A 21,312-nucleotide genomic window follows, 5' to 3' on the forward strand; every position below is an offset into this window, starting at 1 on the left:
ACTATGAATGCACCTTTATTTTTATTGTTTTGGGAGCCTTGATGTAGTGTTCAAGTGAACGAATTGTTAACATGTCAGTTTTATTCCTATGGTTCAAATATATTTTCACTGGATCTGTTGTATTATTTTTCGAAGCATGGCTTAGAAATAAAAGAACAAGATATTGGGACGATGCTGAGGTTTGATGTTTCCTCAATTTCTGGGCTGATGAGGAGATCCAAAAACAACTAGACGGTACTGTTAGACATTTAAAATTGATTCAAAGCTCGTGCAATCTTGGATATGGCCCCACAGTGCGCTTGTGAATATTCATGAGGTACCACTAGTCCACGGTAAGCGAGTTTCATGTGAAAAGCAAGCATTCCTTAGCTGGGGTTGGGCAGAAAGTCTGGCATGTGTGAAAAGAAAATGAAAATAGTACAGGGTTAGCGATAGTCAGGGGTTAAGAAAATCTTGTGTAAAAAGCCGAAAGTGATGATCAGAATCTCATTCTAATGTTATCACAACTCACAATACATGTAGATAGTGCTATCAGTCACTAGTGGTGATCAGTAATATCTTATTTACATGTTATCACTCTTTACTGTTTACTGTTTATCTCCTCATCAGCATTAATTGAAATAAAATGTATCTGTTTTGAAATGACAGAAGGTGAGATTTGGATCAGCAAACCAAATGGTATGAACCAAGGTAAAGGGATCTATCTAGTGAGGGATATCAGTCTGCTTCAAGAGAGATACAGATTACGAGAAGAAGAAGCTGCTTCTAATAAAGTTATGCAGAGAAGAACAAGAGTTCAAGCTGCAGGACAGAGACTTATTCAAAGGTATAAAAAGATATATTATCAGTGATAGAGTAACGATAGATGCTTATACAAAGGTTGCAAAGATATATTATAAGTGATAGAGTAAGGATAGATGCTTATACAAAGGTTTTAAAGATATATTATCAGTGATAGAGTCAGGATAGATGCTTATACAAAGGTTTTAAAGATATATTATCAGTAATAGAGTCAGGATAGATGCTTATACAAAGGTTTTAAAGATATATTATCAGTGATAGAGTCAGGATAGATGCTTATACAAAGGTTTTAAAGATATATTATCAGTGATAGAGTCAGGATAGATGCTTATACAAAGGTTTTAAAGATATATTATCAGTGATAGAGTCAGGATAGATGCTTATACAAAGGTTTTAAAGATATATTATCAGTGATAGAGTCAGGATAGATGCTTATACAAAGGTTTTAAAGATATATTATCTGTAATAGAGTCAGGATAGATGCTTATACAAAGGTTTTAAATATATATTATCAGTAATAGAGTCAGGATAGATGCTTATACAAAGGTTTTAAAGATATATTATCAGTAATAGAGTCAGGATAGATGCTTATACAAAGGTTTTAAAGATATATTATCTGTAATAGAGTCAGGATAGATGCTTATACAAAGGTTTTAAAGATATATTATCTGTAATAGAGTCAGGATAGATGCTTATACAAAGGTTTTAAAGATATATCATAAGTGATAGAGTCAGGATAGATGTTTATACAAAGGTTTTAAAGATATATTATCAGTAATAGAGTCAGGATAGATGCTTATACAAAGGTTTTAAATATATAATCAGTAATAGAGTCAGGATAGATGCTTATACAAAGGTTTTAAAGATATATTATAAGTGGTAGAGTCAGGATAGATGCTTATACAAAGGTTTTAAAGATATGTTATCAGTAATAGAGTCAGGATAGATGCTTATATAAAGGTTTTAAAGATATATTATCAGTAATAGAGTCAGGATAGATGCTTATACAAAGGTTTTAAAGATATATAATCAGTAATAGAGTCAGGATAGATGCTTATACAAAGGTTTTAAAGATATATTATCAGTGATAAGAGTCAGGATAGATGCTTATACAAAGGTTTTAAAGATATATTATAAGTGATAGAGTCAGGATAGATGCTTATACAAAGGTTTAAAGATATATTATCAGTAATAGAGTCAGGATAGATGCTTATACAAAGGTTTTAAAGATATATTATCAGTAATAGAGTCCGGATAGATGCTTATACAAAGGTTTTAAAGATATATTATCAGTAATAGAGTCAGGATAGATGCTTATACAAAGGTTTTAAATATATATTATCAGTAATAGAGTCAGGATAAATGCTTATACAAAGGTTTCTGCAAGTAAGGAGATCTATGTTAATACACCACCCCTTTGATTTTGATAAAAATTATCACCTCCAATTCCAAAATGAAATGATCACTAGCAATATTTTGTAAACTTTATTTTGATACCAAATATTGGTTCCTTGCATTGGCAGCTTGGCACACATTGGTTGTTGAGTGGGAACATCTTGAGCTGTTGCCCAAACTAGATGGTGGTCATAATTCAAGACCATAATGACCCAGTGTGCAAGTCACAATTTTGACTTTACTAATCTCTTTTTTTCTTTTGCTGGATCTTTAAACCAAATGATTAATGTCAGATGCCATAAGACACCCTTCAACATTGCAAAAGATTTTTAGAACCATTTTAGTCAGGCAGGTGAGACAGGTGAGTGGCACAGCAGTAAAAATTGCTGATGGTAAACTACCATGTTTGCATGTTTACATTGGTGTATACATGTTATCTGCAGAATCTGTTCATCATCTCATTAAAATCTGGAGTCTACTGTACAGTAGCTTTAACTTTATAGAATGATTAGCTCCAGTTGCATGTATCTTGATTTTTCTTCCTTATGAGAACAGACAAAAACTTCTCAGAACCAGAACATTGTCAGTGGAGTTCAAGAGCCCATCTCCTTCCATTAGAGAATCAACTTCATTAAATATACATGTGCAGGGTGCACCAATATGCTTTTTTTTCCTTTGTATTTTAGGTACATTCCAAATCCTTTGCTGCTGAATAACAAGAAGTTTGATGTTCGTGCCTACATGCTGATTGCCTGTACCAATCCATTTATAGTCCTCTTTCATAATGGATATCTTCGTTTGTCATGTGAAGACTATGATCCTGAGAGCACAGATATCACCACACATCTTACTAACCAGGTCAGCTCATAAGCTAAGTCATTTTAATCATATTTTTCTATCTCAGAATAGCATAGATTTTTTATGAAAATTGATTATCTCCCTATTTCTTAATTCCAGGTTAGCGAAAACTATATTTCCCTAAACCAATCCGTATCAGTTCATCTCTACCCTAAACCTATCCCTATCAGTTCATCTCTACCCAAAACCTATCCCTATCAGTTCATCTCTACCCTAAACCTATCCCTACCTGTTCATCTCTACCCTAAACCTATCCCTATCAATTCATCCCTACCCTAAACCTATCCCTATCAGTTAATCTCTACCCTAAACTTATCCCCACCAGTTCATCCCTACCCTAAAACTATCCCTATCAGTTCATCCTTACCCTAAACCTATCCCTCTTGTTTCATCCTTACCTCAAACATAGGGATTGAATTGCAAACTGAAGACTTCAAAAACACTATTGTGGAAACTTAGAGTTTGGGTGGTCTTTTTCAGGACCAACACTTGCCCAAGAAAGGTACATGGTGTACCGTGAAACCTACTCACTATTTTGAAGGTTTTATTCCCCCCCCCCAAAAAAAAAAATGAATGTTCAGATTGGGGATGTAGGGACATTTGGCTTATTATACCAGGCCTCGAATGTCACCAGTTTTAGGGACAGGCAATTTTGGGTTTAGGAAGCACTATCTCAATAGATTTTAAGGGCAGCAAGGCAAGTAAGGAGGGCACCAAGTCAAAACCAAACAAATATGAAAGGGCACTGAGTAAGCTTTTTCTGTATTGGATTTTTCAATACCGGTATTTATACGGTTATACCAACAAAGACCATCTCTATTTCAGAGATGATTGTTTACAAGCTACGGAGGGGCACCAGCAGTGGATCTTTCTATTGCTTTACCTTTTTCAAAACTTCCTGAAACAATCACTTCCAAGTTCTTGGTTTTGGAAAAAGGATCACAACTAGGAGTGGAAATTATTAAAAAATCTTTGACAGTTTCGCTTTTCACAGAATCTTTTCAAAACATTCACCACAATAATATTTCTATCCATGGCAATGACTGCTCTGTAAACATGTCATGATTCTGGCTTGTGCTAGCAAGTACACCTCTCTATCCATGTCCATGGCAATGACTGCTCTGTAAACATGTCATGATTCTGGCTTGTGCTAGCAAGTACACCTCTCTATCCATGTCATGCACCATGCAATCTGGGCCCCATAACTCAAAGGCATATGTTACATATTTGAAACAACAATTATACATGTAAATGGTAACCAGATCTTTTAACAAAATTTGCATAGAAAAGCATTTGATTGACTAATACAAGTTTACAATAATCGCTGCTTTACCTTGTGTAGCGATGCCTGACCTTGCTTTCTGCAAGCTTTAGCACCAGCTACGCTTGCACTGTTCTAATAGATCAAACATTTTCATCTCTCAATCATTCGCAACTTGCAAATTACATTATCTCTTGATCTTCCTTTCATAATTATGTCCCCCCCCCCAGAAAAAAATGATAATAATACTTTTTTGCTAAGCAGGGAGTTACTTTCCATCATATAAAAAAATTTGGGTTTTTTTCTTTTTGTATTGATTGTCGCTGTACATGTACATGTATGATGAATCAAGCATGAATTCACTTGACATGACCAGGCCAAAAACAGCAATTATGTATTTTGGAAGCACTCCCACATTGGCCACAATTCCTTGTTTATTTTTCTCTCAATACATCACTTAAAAGGATTGGCAGTTACTCCTTATTTTTCGTAATAATGGCAAAATAATGTACCGGCAGTAATGCATTTCTGATAATTGAAATGAAATTGTACTGATTATGAACATATGCATGAACATGAATGATAATTAATGAATAGAATGACGGAATTAGATTGGAATATTTTTCTGCAATATTCACTCTTTCAATCTAGCCCCAATATTCTCCCTCTATATCTTATATTTTTCTCTTTCACTCTCTACCTCTCTTGATCAACTTACCTCCATTGCGAATTTTATTGCATGAAAAACCCGCCCTTTTTTATTATACGCCAGTCCTAGATGGGACATATTATGGCATAATGCTCGGTGTCCGTCTGTCTGTCCGTCCGTTAACTTTCCCTTGTAAACGATAGAACTTCAGTTAGACTTAACCTAGGCTCATATAATTTGATGTGCATGATACTAGCATGGATCCCAGGAAGCCTATTGATTTTGAGGTCAAAAGGTGAAAGGTCACAGTGACATGTTTTCATCTCACCCTTCTGTAGTCCTTGTAAACGCGATAAGTTCAGTTGAACTTAACCTAGGCTCATATAATTTGGTGTGTATGATACTAGCACAGATCCCAGAAATTCTGTCGATTTTGAGGTCAGCAGGTCAGAGGTGAAGTCGCCACCTTCCACTTTTCTTGCTTGAACAATAACTCCATTTTCCATGTTACAGGCAGGCACATTATTTGCTTGCCTTAGCGACACTTTTTTTATCATTGTTTAAAACATGGTCTCATCTACACGCCTTTCATTCAAAGAGTTCAAAATGGTAGATGATCGGAATTCATGCAATAAAATTCCAGTTGTGGATTGCACAATGGAAGCCAATACCACTTGCGTGTGCCGATCTAGCTTCACCTGCAAGCTCCAGGATTGGGGGAGGGGAGCCTTGCCATACTCGCATAGTGTTATTGATATAAGTCCAAAAATGCAAAACTACCCCCCCCCCAGAATGCTCAACTCCGCTCCCTCGTAATAATTGGTTCAGTTTTCTGCATTTCAAGTACATGTACAGTAAAAAAAGTGCACATGGCAGCATATTTGCAAAATTTGTTATATAACAATAACAGACATATTTTTAGATTTTACTCTCTGAATGTACTAGCATGAACTATAATACAGTAACTTCCTTTAGAAAATAGAGAACTGTACAAAGGTCAAATATTTCATTAGACCTTAATTGGTTCATTTAGTTGATTAATTGATTGTATGGCTGACTGATTGATATATGTATTGATTGATTTATTCATTAATCTATTGATTGATTTAATTATTGATTGATCTATCAATTGATGTATTTTTTATTGATCTATTGATTGATGTATTTATTTATTGATCTATCAATTGATGTATTTTTTATTGATCTATCGATTAATGTATTTATTGATTGGTTTATCAATTAATTTATTCATTGATTGATCTATCAATTGATGTATTCATTGATTGATCTATCAATTGATGTATATATTGATTGATCTAACAATTGATTTATTCATTGATCTATCAATTGATGTATTCATTGATTGATCTATCGATTGATGTATTTATTTATTGATCTATCGATTGATGTATTATTGATTGATCTATCGATTGATGTATTTATTGATTGATCTATCGATTGATGTATTTATTTATTGATCTATCGATTGATGTATTTATTGATTGATCTATAGATTGATGTATTTATTGATTGATCTATCGATTGCTGTATTTATTGATTGATCTATCGATTGATGTATTTATTGATTGATCTATTGATTGATATATCGATTGATGTATTCATTGATTGATCTATTGATTGATGTATTTATTTATTTATTGATCTATCAATTGATGTATTTTTTATTGATCTATCGATTGATGTATTTATTGATTGATCTATCGATTGATGTATTTATTGATTGATCTATCGATTGATGTATTCATTGATTGATCTATCAATTGATGTATTCATTGATTGATCTATCATTTGATTTATTTGTTCTTTGATATCAATTGATGTATTCATTGATTGATCTATCGATTGATGTATTTATTGATTGATCTATCGATTGATGTATTTATTGATTGATTGATCTATCGACTGATTTATTTGTTAATTGATCTATCGATTGATGTATTTATTTGATTGATCTATCGATTGATTTATTTGTTAATTGATCTATCGATTGATGTATTTATTGTTTGATCTAACAATTGATTTATTTATTGATTGATCTATCGATTGATGTATTTATTGATTGATCTATCGATTGATGTATTCATTGATTGATCTATCGATTGATGTATTTATTGTTTGATCTAACAATTGATTTATTTATTGATCGATCTATCGATTGATGTATTCATTGATTGATCTATCGATTGATGTATTTATTGTTTGATGTAACAATTCATTTATTCATTTATTGATGTATCGGTTGATTATTTTATTTTTGGAATGAATTGATTTCCCTGACAGTTCCAGCAGAGGAAGAATCCTAACTATCAAGATATAAAAGAAGATACTGTATGGAGTATGAATGCATTTAATGATCATGTCAATCAACATCTGTCAGAAGATAAAGGTCTTCCTAAGGATTGGGTTCTAGGATTCTTCCAGGTAAAATCACACACAAAAGTAATCAAATAAGATCTTATTATTCACTATGAATATCACCAAATGATTTTATGTCAGGTAATTTCTAACCCAAATACAGTATTCAGTTCTTAAACCTGAATATTTGCTACATAAAATTTGACGATGGTATTCATATTATCGGTATGTATAATTTTTTTTTTGTATACAAGGTCACCAAAATTAGAAAAGCAGGTATCAAATACCAAATCTGGAAATACCCTATGCTTTGTTAGTAATGAAGATTGAATATACTACATGTATTTCAACTGATAATTCCCTTTCCAGAATTAAAGTAACAGGCCTGTGTTCAGCTCTTGACTTACTTGAAACAGGTAAATTTAGGTAAGTTTTGACTAGTGATTAATGACATGTATGGTGATTTTTTTTTTCAGAAACGTATGTGTCAGATCATGAGTCAGTGCTTCCTTGCCTCAAAGAATAAACTTGATACATCATTGGGATATTTTGATCTTCTAGGATTTGACTTTCTCCTTGATGTTGATATGAAGGTAGGTCTCTCTTTCTATTCTTTCTCTTTGCGTAGGTCTATCTCTCTATTCTTTCTCTTTGAGATTTTTAGATACACATGTACCATGCTTTGAGGAAGTATAGCAGGAATTTTTTGTTCATCTGAGGTTGGACGGGAAATAGTGATATTGCCAGTACAACCAAGGATGAATGATTCCCTCTAACCTTTAGAAATTAATGCTTGGTATATCTGTCCATCTCTAACATTAACCAAAAGATAGATAGCGCACTTGCATTTCCTGAAGCAAACATGCTCAGCAATACCCGCTTAGTGCCTGCACCGGCAGAGTGTCAGAGATTGCATGATCTGTGACATCAATGATGGAATAGTGCACTATTCCATCATTATATTATACAAATAGCAAATAGGCATGAGTGCGATGATGCGAGATTTTATTTCGCATGAGGTGAAAGACAGAATAGAGCCTCTCTTCTTTCACCAAATGCAAAATCTTGCACCATTGCACGAATAAGAATATTCACTATTTGTGTCGTACAACGCCTTGGAACTCAGCGAAAATGTGAAAATAATATTTTTTTTTCTTACGTTAAATAAAAATGATGGAAATTTTACTGCAGGCAATTAACACAAATTTTGAGCCGCAGCTGGCTAGCGTTGCGCACTTGAAGCAGCCAACATCACACATTTAATCAGTACGCGTTTACCGGCAATTGTGACATCACAAAAGATAAATTTATGAGATCTAGGCTAGACTGAACAAAATTAAGCCTATAGAGTAGGGGATCTAGGCCTTGATTCTAAACTAGATTTAGGCCTAATAGATCTATAGTTCTAACGTAAGATGTAGATCTATTGTTAAAACTTAATGCCGAGTGATAAGATAATCCACTCACCGTTGATGGAACTGTGCAAGTGTCCACTACAAAACAGAAACAGCATACTTGAAGTTGAACTGCAATCAAACATGGATTTTGGGTCCAACAAGAAATCCACACAGCTTAGTTCCAAACACTGATTTTAGGTCCAACATTAACAGTAAACTAGTTCCAATTAAACACGGATACAAACAGTAGTTCCAAACAGTCTAAAAAATCCAACTCCAACTTTCAACATATTTACAAAAACTTTCAAGCTGAAAACGTTAATTTTCTGAGTTCACGTACCTTACGGTACACTGTTACATAAGGTTAGAATACAGCAAGCCTCTTATCTAATTTTGAGTTGAGCGATAGGGCTAGGCCTAGATCTAGAAATGTCCCAATGTCTTAACAAAGGGTCGAGGCCAGTCTATTTGTTGTAGAAAGTAACAGGCCTGTGAAAATGAAAATGTTGCATGGTATTCAATGAAAATGTATTGTTCAGGTACAAAAGATCAGCATAAAACTGTTTTCATCAATGACCTGATGAAAACATAAAGAACAACAAAAATCATCATATCATACATGAAAATAAAGTCAAAATCTAAGTCAAAGATAACAATAATTAGAAACATAAAGAAGCAAATATTGTTAATTGAATGATAATATGAATCAAACTAAAATATTTTAAGTTATCAAAAAGGAACAGTTACTAATTTTGGTGGGTATTCAAATTATCCTGAAATATCAATTGTTCTTGGGAGAGAGACAGGATGGATTCCAGCAATCTCAAGATTCTCAGAATCGAGGGTTGCACTTGCAGGTCTGTTTGTGAATGCAGATTGATAGGAGTTCCATTTCTACTTTGTGTCTGACTGGAGACAAGACCAGATCCCGGACCAGTGGGACAAGTTGAAGTGTGTGGTACAGGTCTAGATCTGGATCTAGTGTTAGAAAGGTCTCTAAGCCTACGTTAGATCTGGTGCTTGGAGTTAGGCGTAGTCCTACTCCGAGTCCTAATTTCTCTTCTTGCATTGATGATGTGATTTGGGCACTCATTTCTCTCTTCTTCTCCTTGCTTGTTTTACATAGTTTATTAGAGAGGACTCTGATCAGTTACTTCCATGATATCTCGGGAAGCAATGACTGCTTGATCAATAATGGTCACTGTAGTCGCCCACAGGCTATGGTATGTGTAGTGAGCTGTGCATCCAGTACTCTTTGCGATGTTTTGCATTTTGTTTCATAAGCTGTTTTGTCTGAGAGGTGCTACTGTATGTCATACCAGGGTTCATTTTCTGAGGTCTTGGACTTTTTCAGAATTTTGTCAATTCGGGATTCAGCAAAGTTAGATATTTCATTTACAAGAATACTGGCTATCTTTTAGATCCTTGCACCTTATTCATTTGTCCACCACACTTTTCATCTTCATTTCGTCATGATTTTGTTAGCGTGTCGCGATGCTCAAAATATCGAACTCAATCTTTGTCAGTTTGCAAGACATAAACATCAAATTTCATGACATGAAGATTTTGATGACCTCTTTGTCCCAAAAATGTCATGACATCAAGAAACATATTGTTTTGTAGTCCTTAATCTACTTTTTCAAATCTTCTCATCTGAAAGCAAAAACGGAAATCATGTAATTATGATGTTGTAATCTATATTGGTATATTATGAATTTGACTTAAGGGCAGCTGACCATACATATTTCTCATGTAAATGTCTTATGAATTCCAGAAATTTTAATTTTTATCTTGCCTCATGAAGTTCGGCAGAGACCTTTGTAATCACTTTTCCTGTTGGTCTGTAGTCCGTTATGGTAGTGTGTTAGCCAGTTAGTCTGTTAGAAAATGTTAAAGTTTTTGTCTCACCTGCATAGCAGAGTGAGACTATAGGCGACGCTTTTCCGACTGCGGCGGCGACAACATCAAATCTTAACCTGAGGTTAAGTTTTTGAAATGACATCATAACTTAGGAAATATATGGACCTAGGTCATTAAACTTGGACATAAGGTTGATCAAGTATCACCAAACATCCTGCATGAGTTTCACGTCACATGACCAAGGTCAAAGGTCATTTGGGGTCAATGAACTTTGGCCGATTTTGGGGTATCTATTGAATTACAATCAAAACTTTATAAGTTTTTGGATCTGATTCATGAAACTTGGACATAATAGTAATCAAGTATCACTCAACATCCTGTGCAAGTTTCAGGTCACATGATCAAGGTCAAAGGTCATTTAGGGTCAATAAACTTAGGCCGAATTGGGAGTATTTGTTGAATTACCATCATTACTTTGAAAGTATGGTGGTCGAGTTCATAAAACTTGGACATAAGAGTAATCAAGCATCACTGAACATCCTGTGCGCATTTTAGGTCACATGACCAAGGTCAAAGGTCAATTAACTTTGGCCATAATGGGGGTATCTGTTGAATTACCATCATAACTTTGCAAGTTTATTGATCTGACTTTTGAAACTTGGACATAAGAGTAATCAAGTATCACTGAATATCTGTGCAAGTTTCAGGTCACATGATCAAGTTCAAAGGTCATGTGAGGTCAATGAATTTTGGCAACATTGGGGGTATTTGTTGAATTACCATCCTATCTCTGTAAGTGTATTGGTCTAGCTAGTTCATAAAACGTGGAAATAAGAGTAACCAAGTTTCACTGAACATCTTGTGCGAGTTAATAATAATAATAATAATGGTGGCTACTTATATAGCGCACAGGTCCACCTTTCGGTGCTCATGGCGCTTTAAAAATGCACTGCTATTATTATAGTATTATTATAGTTATAGTAGTTTTCAAAGTCAGCACTGCTGCTATGTTTAATCGGGTGATGCAGGTGAGACGGCCAGAGGCATTCCACTTGTTGTTAAACTTGCTCCCATTTCTTTATTTCTGCATCAATTATGTTCATACTTGGTACATATAATCCTTGGGTAATACCACATGTGAGTCTATGAAAATGATTGGGTCATCTAGGGGTCAAATGATAGGAGGTCATGTTCATCCTTTTTTGATGTTTATGTTCAATTTACATTAATTTTTTTTATTTCTGTATCAATTATGTTCACACCTATAATGATGATAATACATCACTTCTATAGCGCATAATAAACAGAAAGTTTTTCTACGCGCTTTACAATGGAGAAAACAAGAATACATATCATAATGTACACAAAGAAGTAGACCAATAAATTACAGCATTCCTTAATTTTTGAACTTAGAGAACTTACAATTGTTACCAATAGAATATATACCAATACTATATTACACCTATGAATTGCGGAAAAGACACTTGATACAGATGATCCTTGGGTAATACCACATGTGTGTCCATGGGGACGATGGTGTCAGAGGTCATCTAGCGGTCAGTAGGTCAACTTGCTCTCCTGTCTTTATTTCTACATCAATTATGTTCACACTTGTTACAAATGAATTGGATATTACCATACATGTTTTCTTGAGAATGATAAGGTCAGATGTCGTCTAGGGGTCAAAAGATCATATTGCCTATTTTGTTGATTGCAAAATTAGGCGAGACTCATGGTTGTGAACCATCTTGTTTTAATAGGTATTACTCAAAATATTTTTTCCCATGGAAATGTTCACAAAATAATAAACCTAATGATATTTTAATGCGTAGGTAAAATCCTTTCCAATTTTTGGAGAAAAATTCATTTTGCTTAATTTTTATGACATGACATGACATGGGAAGTTACTCAAGTGTGATATCACTTTAAAGCCATTAAAAAAAAAATTTAATGAATATCTGCAAAACTTTTATTGTTAGGTTTCTTTTTTTATTTTAATATTAAGACTAATTTTATTTTCCTGGTAAGGAATCCTTAAAAATCAATATTTTGCATTTTTTTATGATTGCTAAAACTCTTGAAAGAAAAGGTTTCATTCTTGAGTCATTTAGATTTTAGATGAATTCTTTATATGGCAGAATTCAACTGTAAAAAGTAAAAATATCATTTTTTCTATTGAGTTTTAGTGCCATTATTGGACTTTCTTTTTTCCAGATTTGGTTATTAGAGATTAATGTTAATCCAGCTCTGCATACAAACTGTGAGGTTCTCAAGGAGCTACTACCACAAGTTGTTGAAGAAACATTAGGTAAGAAACTTCCCTTCTCATATACAGGTGATCAAACATTTGCTCATGAAGTCCCACATGTATAAACTTCAAATCAAAACTTAAAACACATTTATTTGATATGAAGTATATTAGAATTTGTATATAATTTCAATAGAATTGATTCTTTATGGAATAGTTTCTGTGCTCTATACATCTATTGTCCACCGGAGGTTACTTAGGGATCCAAGTGATATCTGTCCATCTGCCGCTCATCCTTCGTTCTTCACAAATGTGAGAGTTCACCCAGAAGTATTACTAAAATTGAAGTCGCAGTAATAAAACACCCCCACTTTGTTTGAAGTTTGATGTAACATGGCGTCATCTCCATTGATATGATTAGATACACTATGTTATGCAGGCACTGATGGGCTTCGTATAGATACACAAGATGAAATATCTGAGAGATAAAGTCATCTCAGAATACTGATTCCAGTTTAAGGATGAAATATATTTCAAAGATAAAATAGATCACAGAATATCACCCCACGGCTATCTCGAAAATCGCTGTTCTGAGAGAAATGATTTGAAAGCTAAGAGGTTTGAGCTTTTTTGTGAGACGGAAATAATGCATTTTTAGCAATGGGAAAAGAAGAAGCACAATAAACAATAATAACTGAATTTTTTTTAGCTTATTTGGGGTTTAAATTATGAAATAAATGAGATTTTTGTATAGATAGACTGTTTAACCACAGCACATGTATAGACTCATACTACACATCATAAGATGGTAAAATGGTCTATCTTCTAGATCATTTTACCATCTTACCCATTGCACAACATACTTCAGTGATTTCTGAGATAGACCGTTTTACCATCTGACGGCCGTGTGATGTGGCGGTAAACTGGTCTAACCCGAAGATAGACCATTTTACCATCTGACAGCGATGATTAAAAAATCTCAATAAAAAAGGTTAAAAGGTTTATGTAATAGATAGCTTGTTTTACCTCCAAACAATATTACCGACAATGAGCTAACTCAAAGATAGATCATTTAACTATCAAATCTGAAGAAAAAATACAAAAAAGTAATAATAATAATAGGCATTTATATAGCGCCATCTATCTAGAAATATTCTATTCCGAGGCACGTTGTTATTATTACCCTGGCTTTAGCTCGAGCCAAGATAGCGGAAATTATCTGTAAATCAAGACATGATGGGATTATGTCGATAGCACCATTGGAAAGAGTGCCCTCACATTACAAGGAAGGTGAATCTATCTCAAAAAGTCAAATTTTCGAGTAAGACTGTTTTACCATCTGACAGCCACCCAAATTTAGTATTGTTTTCATGCTTTTGCAGAGAAATATATATTTCGAAATTTTTATTGTGTATTAGGGGAACACCATATATTTTTTGTAATTTGTTTGTTTGTGTATTAAGTTGCCATGGTTGATATGGGGCCCGTTGCAGAAAGAGTTGCAATCAATTGCAACTTTAAAAATCATTTGTAACCTGATTTTCAGCCAATCTATAGCGCGCATTTGGGACTTGCGATTGATTTTTTTACTTGCGTTTAAACGCAACTCTTTCTGCAACGGACCCATGGTCGAGTAAACTAAGATTGTCGTAAAAACCACTCTAAATATGGATTACATTTCTCCTTCACATTTTGATCAAGGCCTGTTCAATCTCTCTCAACTCTTAGACCAAAAACTATTTTGCACAACTCAAATCCTCAATTTTTTTTGTTATTTAGGACCCATTTCATAAAGAATTACAGCACAATTATTTGAAGTATGCCCCTATGGCCATTACCATAAAACCATTGTTTAGCAGCCAATCACAATCAAAGTTACTACAATGGTCAAGTTACAATGGCTCGTACTTTTTATTTCCTCTCTATTTTTCTGTGGTATCCCATAAATACTTGCAAAATGTTTTCACTGTAGAAATACTAGTATTGAAATGATTGCTTTAGTAATTGATATTGTTTTTCCTTTACTTTGTTTTGGTAGATATCGTTATTGAGATCCAAGAGAAAGTGAAACGAAAGCATCCCATTATGCCACTTAGCAAGCGTTCACATTATCAGGTTCTGTATGATGAGACATCCGGAGGTAGTGTACCTTGTATGAGACCACCAACACGCAAGGCTATGTCTAGCAGCTCTTCAGCCAATGACGGTGTGACAACCTCAAGAACAGCTCGTACTTCACTTAGCCCACAGAAAGCTATGTTAAAAGAAAAGTCACCCAAACAAGTAGTGACTTCTTCAAGACAACCATTGACTTCACCAAGACAAGCCATGACTTCACCAAGACAAGTCATGTCTTCCTCAAAACAGGTTAGCCAATATAGTGCATATTCTAACAAGTTAGTTTTTGTCTCACCTGCATAGCAGAGTGAGACTATAGGCACCACTTTTCAGATAGCGGCATCAACACCAAATCTTAATCTAAGGTTAAGTTTTTTTAAATGACAGCATAACTTGGAAAATATATGGACCTAGTTCATGAAACTTGGACAAATATTAATCAAGTATTACTGAACATCCTTCCTGAGTTTCAAGTCACATGACCAAGGTCAAAGTTTATTTAGGGTCAATGAACTTTGGCCAAGGTGGGGATATCTGTTGAATTACCATCATAACTTTAAAAGTTTATTGATCTAGTTCATAAAACTGTGACATAAGAGTAATCAAGTATCACAGAACATCCTTTGCAAATTTCAGGTCACATGACCCAGGTAAAAGGTCAATGAACATTGGCCATGTTGGGGGTATCTATTGAACTACCATCATAAGTTTGAAAGTCAGTCTGGGACGCTTTTGCTATCATAAATAGCATAAAATAAATCCATTTAAACCAACAAAAGTAAAATAATCATACATTTATGATTTTTGGTTGAAAAACACAATTTGCATTGACTTTGTACACGGAGTTATGTTTTTGAGCAATTTCTGATCTGACATGCACTTACAAATTGTTGCATAATTTTGGAACCGTGTACCCAGGCGTCACAACTTTGGTATCAAAAGATGCGCAAGACTTGAAAGTAAAAAATTTGCGTGGCAGCGTTTTGATGAAAAATTTGTAGGGGAGGGTCAAATTGACCCCCACCCCGCTTATTAAGGGTTAAGGCATCGCCATGGCAATAAATAGCATTTAATTTACAAAAATTAACATGGCTGACAAGATAATGGACAGGTGGAAAATACAATGAAATTAACTCAAACCCTAAGGTTTGACCTACATGTACTCTTTTCATTTTGAACAAAAGTGATAGTGTTTGGCATGATTTCATTAGGATGATAAAGCTTGCTGTTGATTTGGTAATGCTTGAACTCAATGATAAATATCAAGGTTGCAAATGGCCCCAGAAAAGTACAAATTTTGATTAAAAACAAGTTTATTTTCTTTTCTTTTTCCCTTATATCAGGGTGCTAAACATGAATATGTACCTGTTGCTTAATGTATAAGCACCATTCATTACTATGGCATCGAAATACATGTAAGACATACAAAAATCATATCATACTTACTATTGGGCTGAAATAAATTCCCAAAACACTCATTTTGATGCTGTACAATTTCGTCCAAAGTATTCGCAGGCGACCATTTTGTAGAAAGCGTCTTGGATGTGATTTTTGCTTTAAAGCTGTTCATCATATAAGGCAGTTAGAGGGGTTAATAAATCAAAATCTTAAGTTTATTTGAGGAGTTGACATGGTCTTGACCTCCTTATTCAACATGAAGGGTAATCTTCTATACACTGATCATTTGACATGATGTACTCGATTGAAATGCAGTGCATGAGTAAACAGGAATTGTACTTTTAGTGTAGCATTTTAAGTTAATTATATGGATCTTAGCAATGTGCTTGTGAGAGTCTGAGTAATGTGATGGTACCTGTTGCATGTAAGGGGGTCAAATAGGGTCAGACTAAGTTGAAAGGACATTTTTCTCTTTGTGTTCTCTTACAAATTACAAATCATGTACCCCCCCTCCACCCCCTCTTTCTCTCTTTCTCCTGGATCATGGTATTCAAAACTTAAATGCCAAGTGACTGATGGTTGAAGGGTCTTTTTTCTGTTGAATGATTAAAGAAATTGACTAATAATCATGATTTATGAAATAATTCATTGAAAAAGTTGAATGTTTGATAATTTATTGAAAAAGCTGGATGTTTGATCACATTGGTTGAATTGATTTACTAATAAATTGTTGATTAAATGGTTAAAGTTGATGACCCAATTTTCAGAATTTATCATCAAATTGACAGTCCACTCTGGACTTAATGCTTACATGTAATAGCATTCAGTCTCGATCTAAGGGAGGCTAAACATTCTGTTGACCTTTTTCCCCATCAGCTTACTTCACCCACTTAAGTCCTATCTCACCCCTATTCTCTATTTCCTTCAATGAACACTCTGCTGAGATCCACATGTTAAAGCTAAAATGCTGCACTAAAGATTACAATTGATGCTCACTCATGCCTGGAATTTCAATTTAATAATTCATAAAATTTGCTCTAACAATTTAAATTGATCATGATTTATCATTGATTTATCACACCTTTAACTATGCAAGTTCTTAAGGACTCGCCACTCAAAAACGAAATTGGAAGGCTAATTCCTGCCCACCCTAATTTTCATACCCTTTGTTTTAAGTGGGTAGTGCTCACTCAAACATGAATAGTTTTCCAACTTTTTGGTGGCCTCTGAAAGTTGACTTCACTGGCTTTCCATTTATATAGGTATTTTCCCCCAAAGTGACATGTTTTTTGTTTGGCAACCATTTCAAAAGTGTATAGTTTTTTTTAGACACACTGTATATATATATATATATATATATATATATATATATGTAAGAAAAACAAAGAAAATAAAAAAAACTGTAAGAGAGACATAATGAAATCATTTCATAAAGTATAGTTATACAGTGCGCAAAGCGTAAAAGGCAACATGCTCAAAATGAAAGCGTGAAGCAGCAGTTAAAACATCTCATATCAGTTATGGAAAAATAATCTCAATTTCTATTGCAGATCTGGATACTGATTTTTCAGGTGCAATTTTATCAGGGCTTATTATTTGAAAACATGTTACAGACATGCTTCAGATGTCTGTAAAGGCAATTAATGTTTCAGTTTCAGTTTGGTTTATTTTCATATCTCATAAAATATCAAATACAATGTAATGTCCATCGAAAGACAGTAAGTCATTGATAATAAAATAATACAATACATCACCATAATTCATAATAAATCAGACAAATGTTATACAATTGAATGTTTGGATTGCAGACAGATATATCAATAAAATGAGAATATGAAGGGCAAACTATTTAAGTAGCAGAGCTTCTAATTGATAGTTTCCCTATTAATAAAATTATAAGTAATTGTCAACTTGTTTTAATATCATTATGTTACAAGGAAAGAAAGATAAAGAGAGAGAAAAAAAATATGTATATATTTCCTAAAAAAATGAGAAAAAGAAGGAGACAAAAAGAAAAAAACAAAAAACAAAGGTAGGTGGACTGACAATAGTTGGGAGAAAACACTAGGGAGCCGATGAATTGTCGTTTAGATATTTGTTTAAAATATAAATTTTCAATTTACGTTAACCAATGTCTTTAACTTTACAATATTTCAGACAGTGACATCACCTAGAGTATCATCTGCTGTACCGCCTCCCATTGTGATGCCGAACAGAGAACCACCATTACTCCATAGCAGACAGCTACCTGTTGTTAAGCTTACACTGAGAAAAAATATTACTCCTCTGACTCCTCCTGTTTCTCAAATGTACAAAGAGGGCGCTTTATTAAAGAAGAGTGATACTGAAGTGCAGGAAGCAATGTCCCAAATGAATTCTATTCATTTGTGAATGTAGTATATTAATATCACTTTACCATTTCTCAATGCGACTCCAGAGGACTTTGTTACTCTGGTGTAATTCTTGTATTAATCTTTATATGCCTTTATATTTCAATGAATTCATTCTGCTAATTTTCTCACTTTCAACTCTCCTGAGTGTGGCAAATGTAGATTCATGTATATAAGTCACTTTTGAATGAAGTTAGTGATGAAGTGATGATATGTATTGGTGAAGGAACCATACGTATTGTTAATTGTGATCCTGGTTTAGAAAAATTATATGGTATCCTATATTTGTAAACTGGCTCATTGTAAAGTTTTTCAATTCATTACAAAGTCTTGTTGGGAGATACCTTTGCATTAATTCTATCAAGAATGGATGTAGCCTTAGATAAATTTGCAGAGTCAAATACTGAATCTGTGATTCTTTAAGGTGTTGCTTTCTCAAACTGGTCCCTTTGCACAGCTTATGGGGATTTAAGAATTAAGAGATTATGCTATAAGTGATATAATCAAATTTCATTCAAATTTGTAAAGAAAAAAGTTAGAAAAAACAAACTATCAATAAAAATAGCTGGATTTTATTGATGGACTGGATTTTACTGATGGAAAACATTGCTTGTATATAAAGCTAATCATTATTTTGTCTACTGAAGATCCTACATGATTTTTTTAAGTCAAATTCTTGATAACTATTAGACTGATTTGTGAAATCAAAATGTATTTTCATCACCCAATATAGTTCCTGAACTCCAGTCAGGTTGGTTATTGTTTGGATACAATCTGAACAGTGGTGCAGTTAAACTATATCATATTTCCATGGATTTTCAAATCCCTCTGGTATGCGGCTAAATTACTTCAAAAAATAACAATTATTTTCAATGAAATGTATAGAACTAGGAAGCTCATTTTTATGTTCTAACTCCTATAAAGAATTTCATTGGTCTTGTGTCAGTGGTTTTGAATACATTAAACAAATATGAATTAAACAAATCCGGCTTTGAGAAAGTATAGTGGAATCATTTATCTGAGGTTGGTCCGACAATTACTATTTTTCCCGGAAATAAAGTAGTTTGCCAGTCCAGCCAACTATGCTTTTGAAGGAAACTCTTGATATGTTTGTTTTATATCCTACTTCAGAATTTAGAACCAAAATCTATGTGTGAAGCTTGCAGAGTCCGGTTATTTGCGTTGAATGACCCACTTCTCCTTAAGTGGAATGGTGATTAGTGCCTGCGCTGATGCATCATGGGACTTGAACGGGAGAGACAGCTCACTGCTGGTGCTCCTGAGAGTTTTAGTTTGAAATAATGACGTCAGAATATTGGTAAACCGAAAAATATATCGAGGTCTGACGTCACGCAACATCATATTTAGAATGTATTTGGTCACATGATACTATTTGAACCAATCACTATACAGGATGTAATCTATGTAGGATAAATAGTATATTATGTAACAGTGGTTCTTTTCAGCCCATTCCAAGTTTGCATGCCTGTAGCACTGCTGTGTGTTCTGCACTTTCTAGCATGTCAACCCCCTTTAAACATTATGACCATGGAATTCCCTGATCTGACCAGGGAAATCTCCTTGATCTTACCAGGCTCATCAAATCACAACCATGAGCATGATCAGAAAGGCAAAAACAATATTTGACAGTTCATTTCATATTTGACATAATGATTAAGACAAACGGTGGGTGTTTCATGAAAGTTGTGGGCACTGATTGAATTGTTAGTACTGACAATTTCAGTGAAATCCTTGGTTTGATTGGCTGAAAGGCACTGGCCTCTGGCTGTTACTATGGTAACTGTCGGAGAAATACAACTTATCAGTGCTGACGAAATTCACGAAACGGTTCCCAGGACTTGTCTGTTTCATGCCTAATACTGCATTTTTGTTTTCATTACTTTTTTTAGTTAATAAAACCCCCATTCCACAGAGAGCAAGACCTCTGAAAGACTGATGTAAGACCATGAAACTTGCTTGATCTTTCAAAGGTCTTTCAGTTGACTTTCTCTGAGGTCTTTCACGATTCCTGATGGAACTTTCAGTGGTCCTCATGGTGTCCATGATCTCCAAAACTTTTTGAAATGGTTCAAAACAGTCCTTCAGCGGTCTTACAAGCAAATGGTCTTTTAAAGGTCTTTCAGCAATCCTTCAGTGGTTTTTCATGAACTTTCAAAGTTCTTATTAGTCTTTCCATGATCTTTCGACAGTCTCTCAAGATTTTTGCGGAGATCACTGTAATACTCATGAGAGATCATTGAAAGACCAGGCAAAGTCCATGGAAAGAATTTAGAAAGATCACTTGTTGCATAAAAGATCTCTCTTGGACTAAGTCTAAGATCAGCAAGACAAGAAATATCAGTCTTTGAGGGGTCTTTCTGAGCCATTCCACAGAAATGACAAATTTCAGTGATCTTGGAGACTGCTGTAAGACCTAGCCAATCTTGTGTCTTTCAAAAGTCATGCCTCTGTGGAAATGGGGGCCAAAGCTAGTTTGGTCAAGTTAATTCAATGTAACTTTTTCAAAAATGTCAAATTTTTATCTGGTAAAGCTCCTTTTT

At 34.2% G+C, this 21,312-nt stretch overlaps 1 protein-coding gene across 1 annotated transcript in view; it reads left to right on the forward strand.

Moving 5' to 3' along the window:
* LOC121427226 (protein polyglycylase TTLL10-like) overlaps positions 1-20,706 on the forward strand; it is a 61,003-nt gene extending 40,297 nt beyond the window's left edge. The window contains exons 7-13 of the mRNA XM_041623527.1: positions 649-826; positions 2,883-3,054; positions 7,266-7,406; positions 7,817-7,933; positions 12,812-12,905; positions 14,884-15,212; positions 18,519-20,706. Of these exons, the coding sequence (XP_041479461.1) occupies positions 649-826; positions 2,883-3,054; positions 7,266-7,406; positions 7,817-7,933; positions 12,812-12,905; positions 14,884-15,212; positions 18,519-18,752 (1,265 nt within the window). The 3' untranslated portion in view covers positions 18,753-20,706. The remainder of the gene's footprint in view (positions 1-648; positions 827-2,882; positions 3,055-7,265; positions 7,407-7,816; positions 7,934-12,811; positions 12,906-14,883; positions 15,213-18,518) is intronic.
* Positions 20,707-21,312: the final 606 nt, after the last annotated feature.

The sequence above is a fragment of the Lytechinus variegatus genome, chromosome 14, assembly GCF_018143015.1.
Source record: "Lytechinus variegatus isolate NC3 chromosome 14, Lvar_3.0, whole genome shotgun sequence".
Classification (NCBI taxonomy): Eukaryota; Metazoa; Echinodermata; class Echinoidea; order Temnopleuroida; family Toxopneustidae; genus Lytechinus; species Lytechinus variegatus.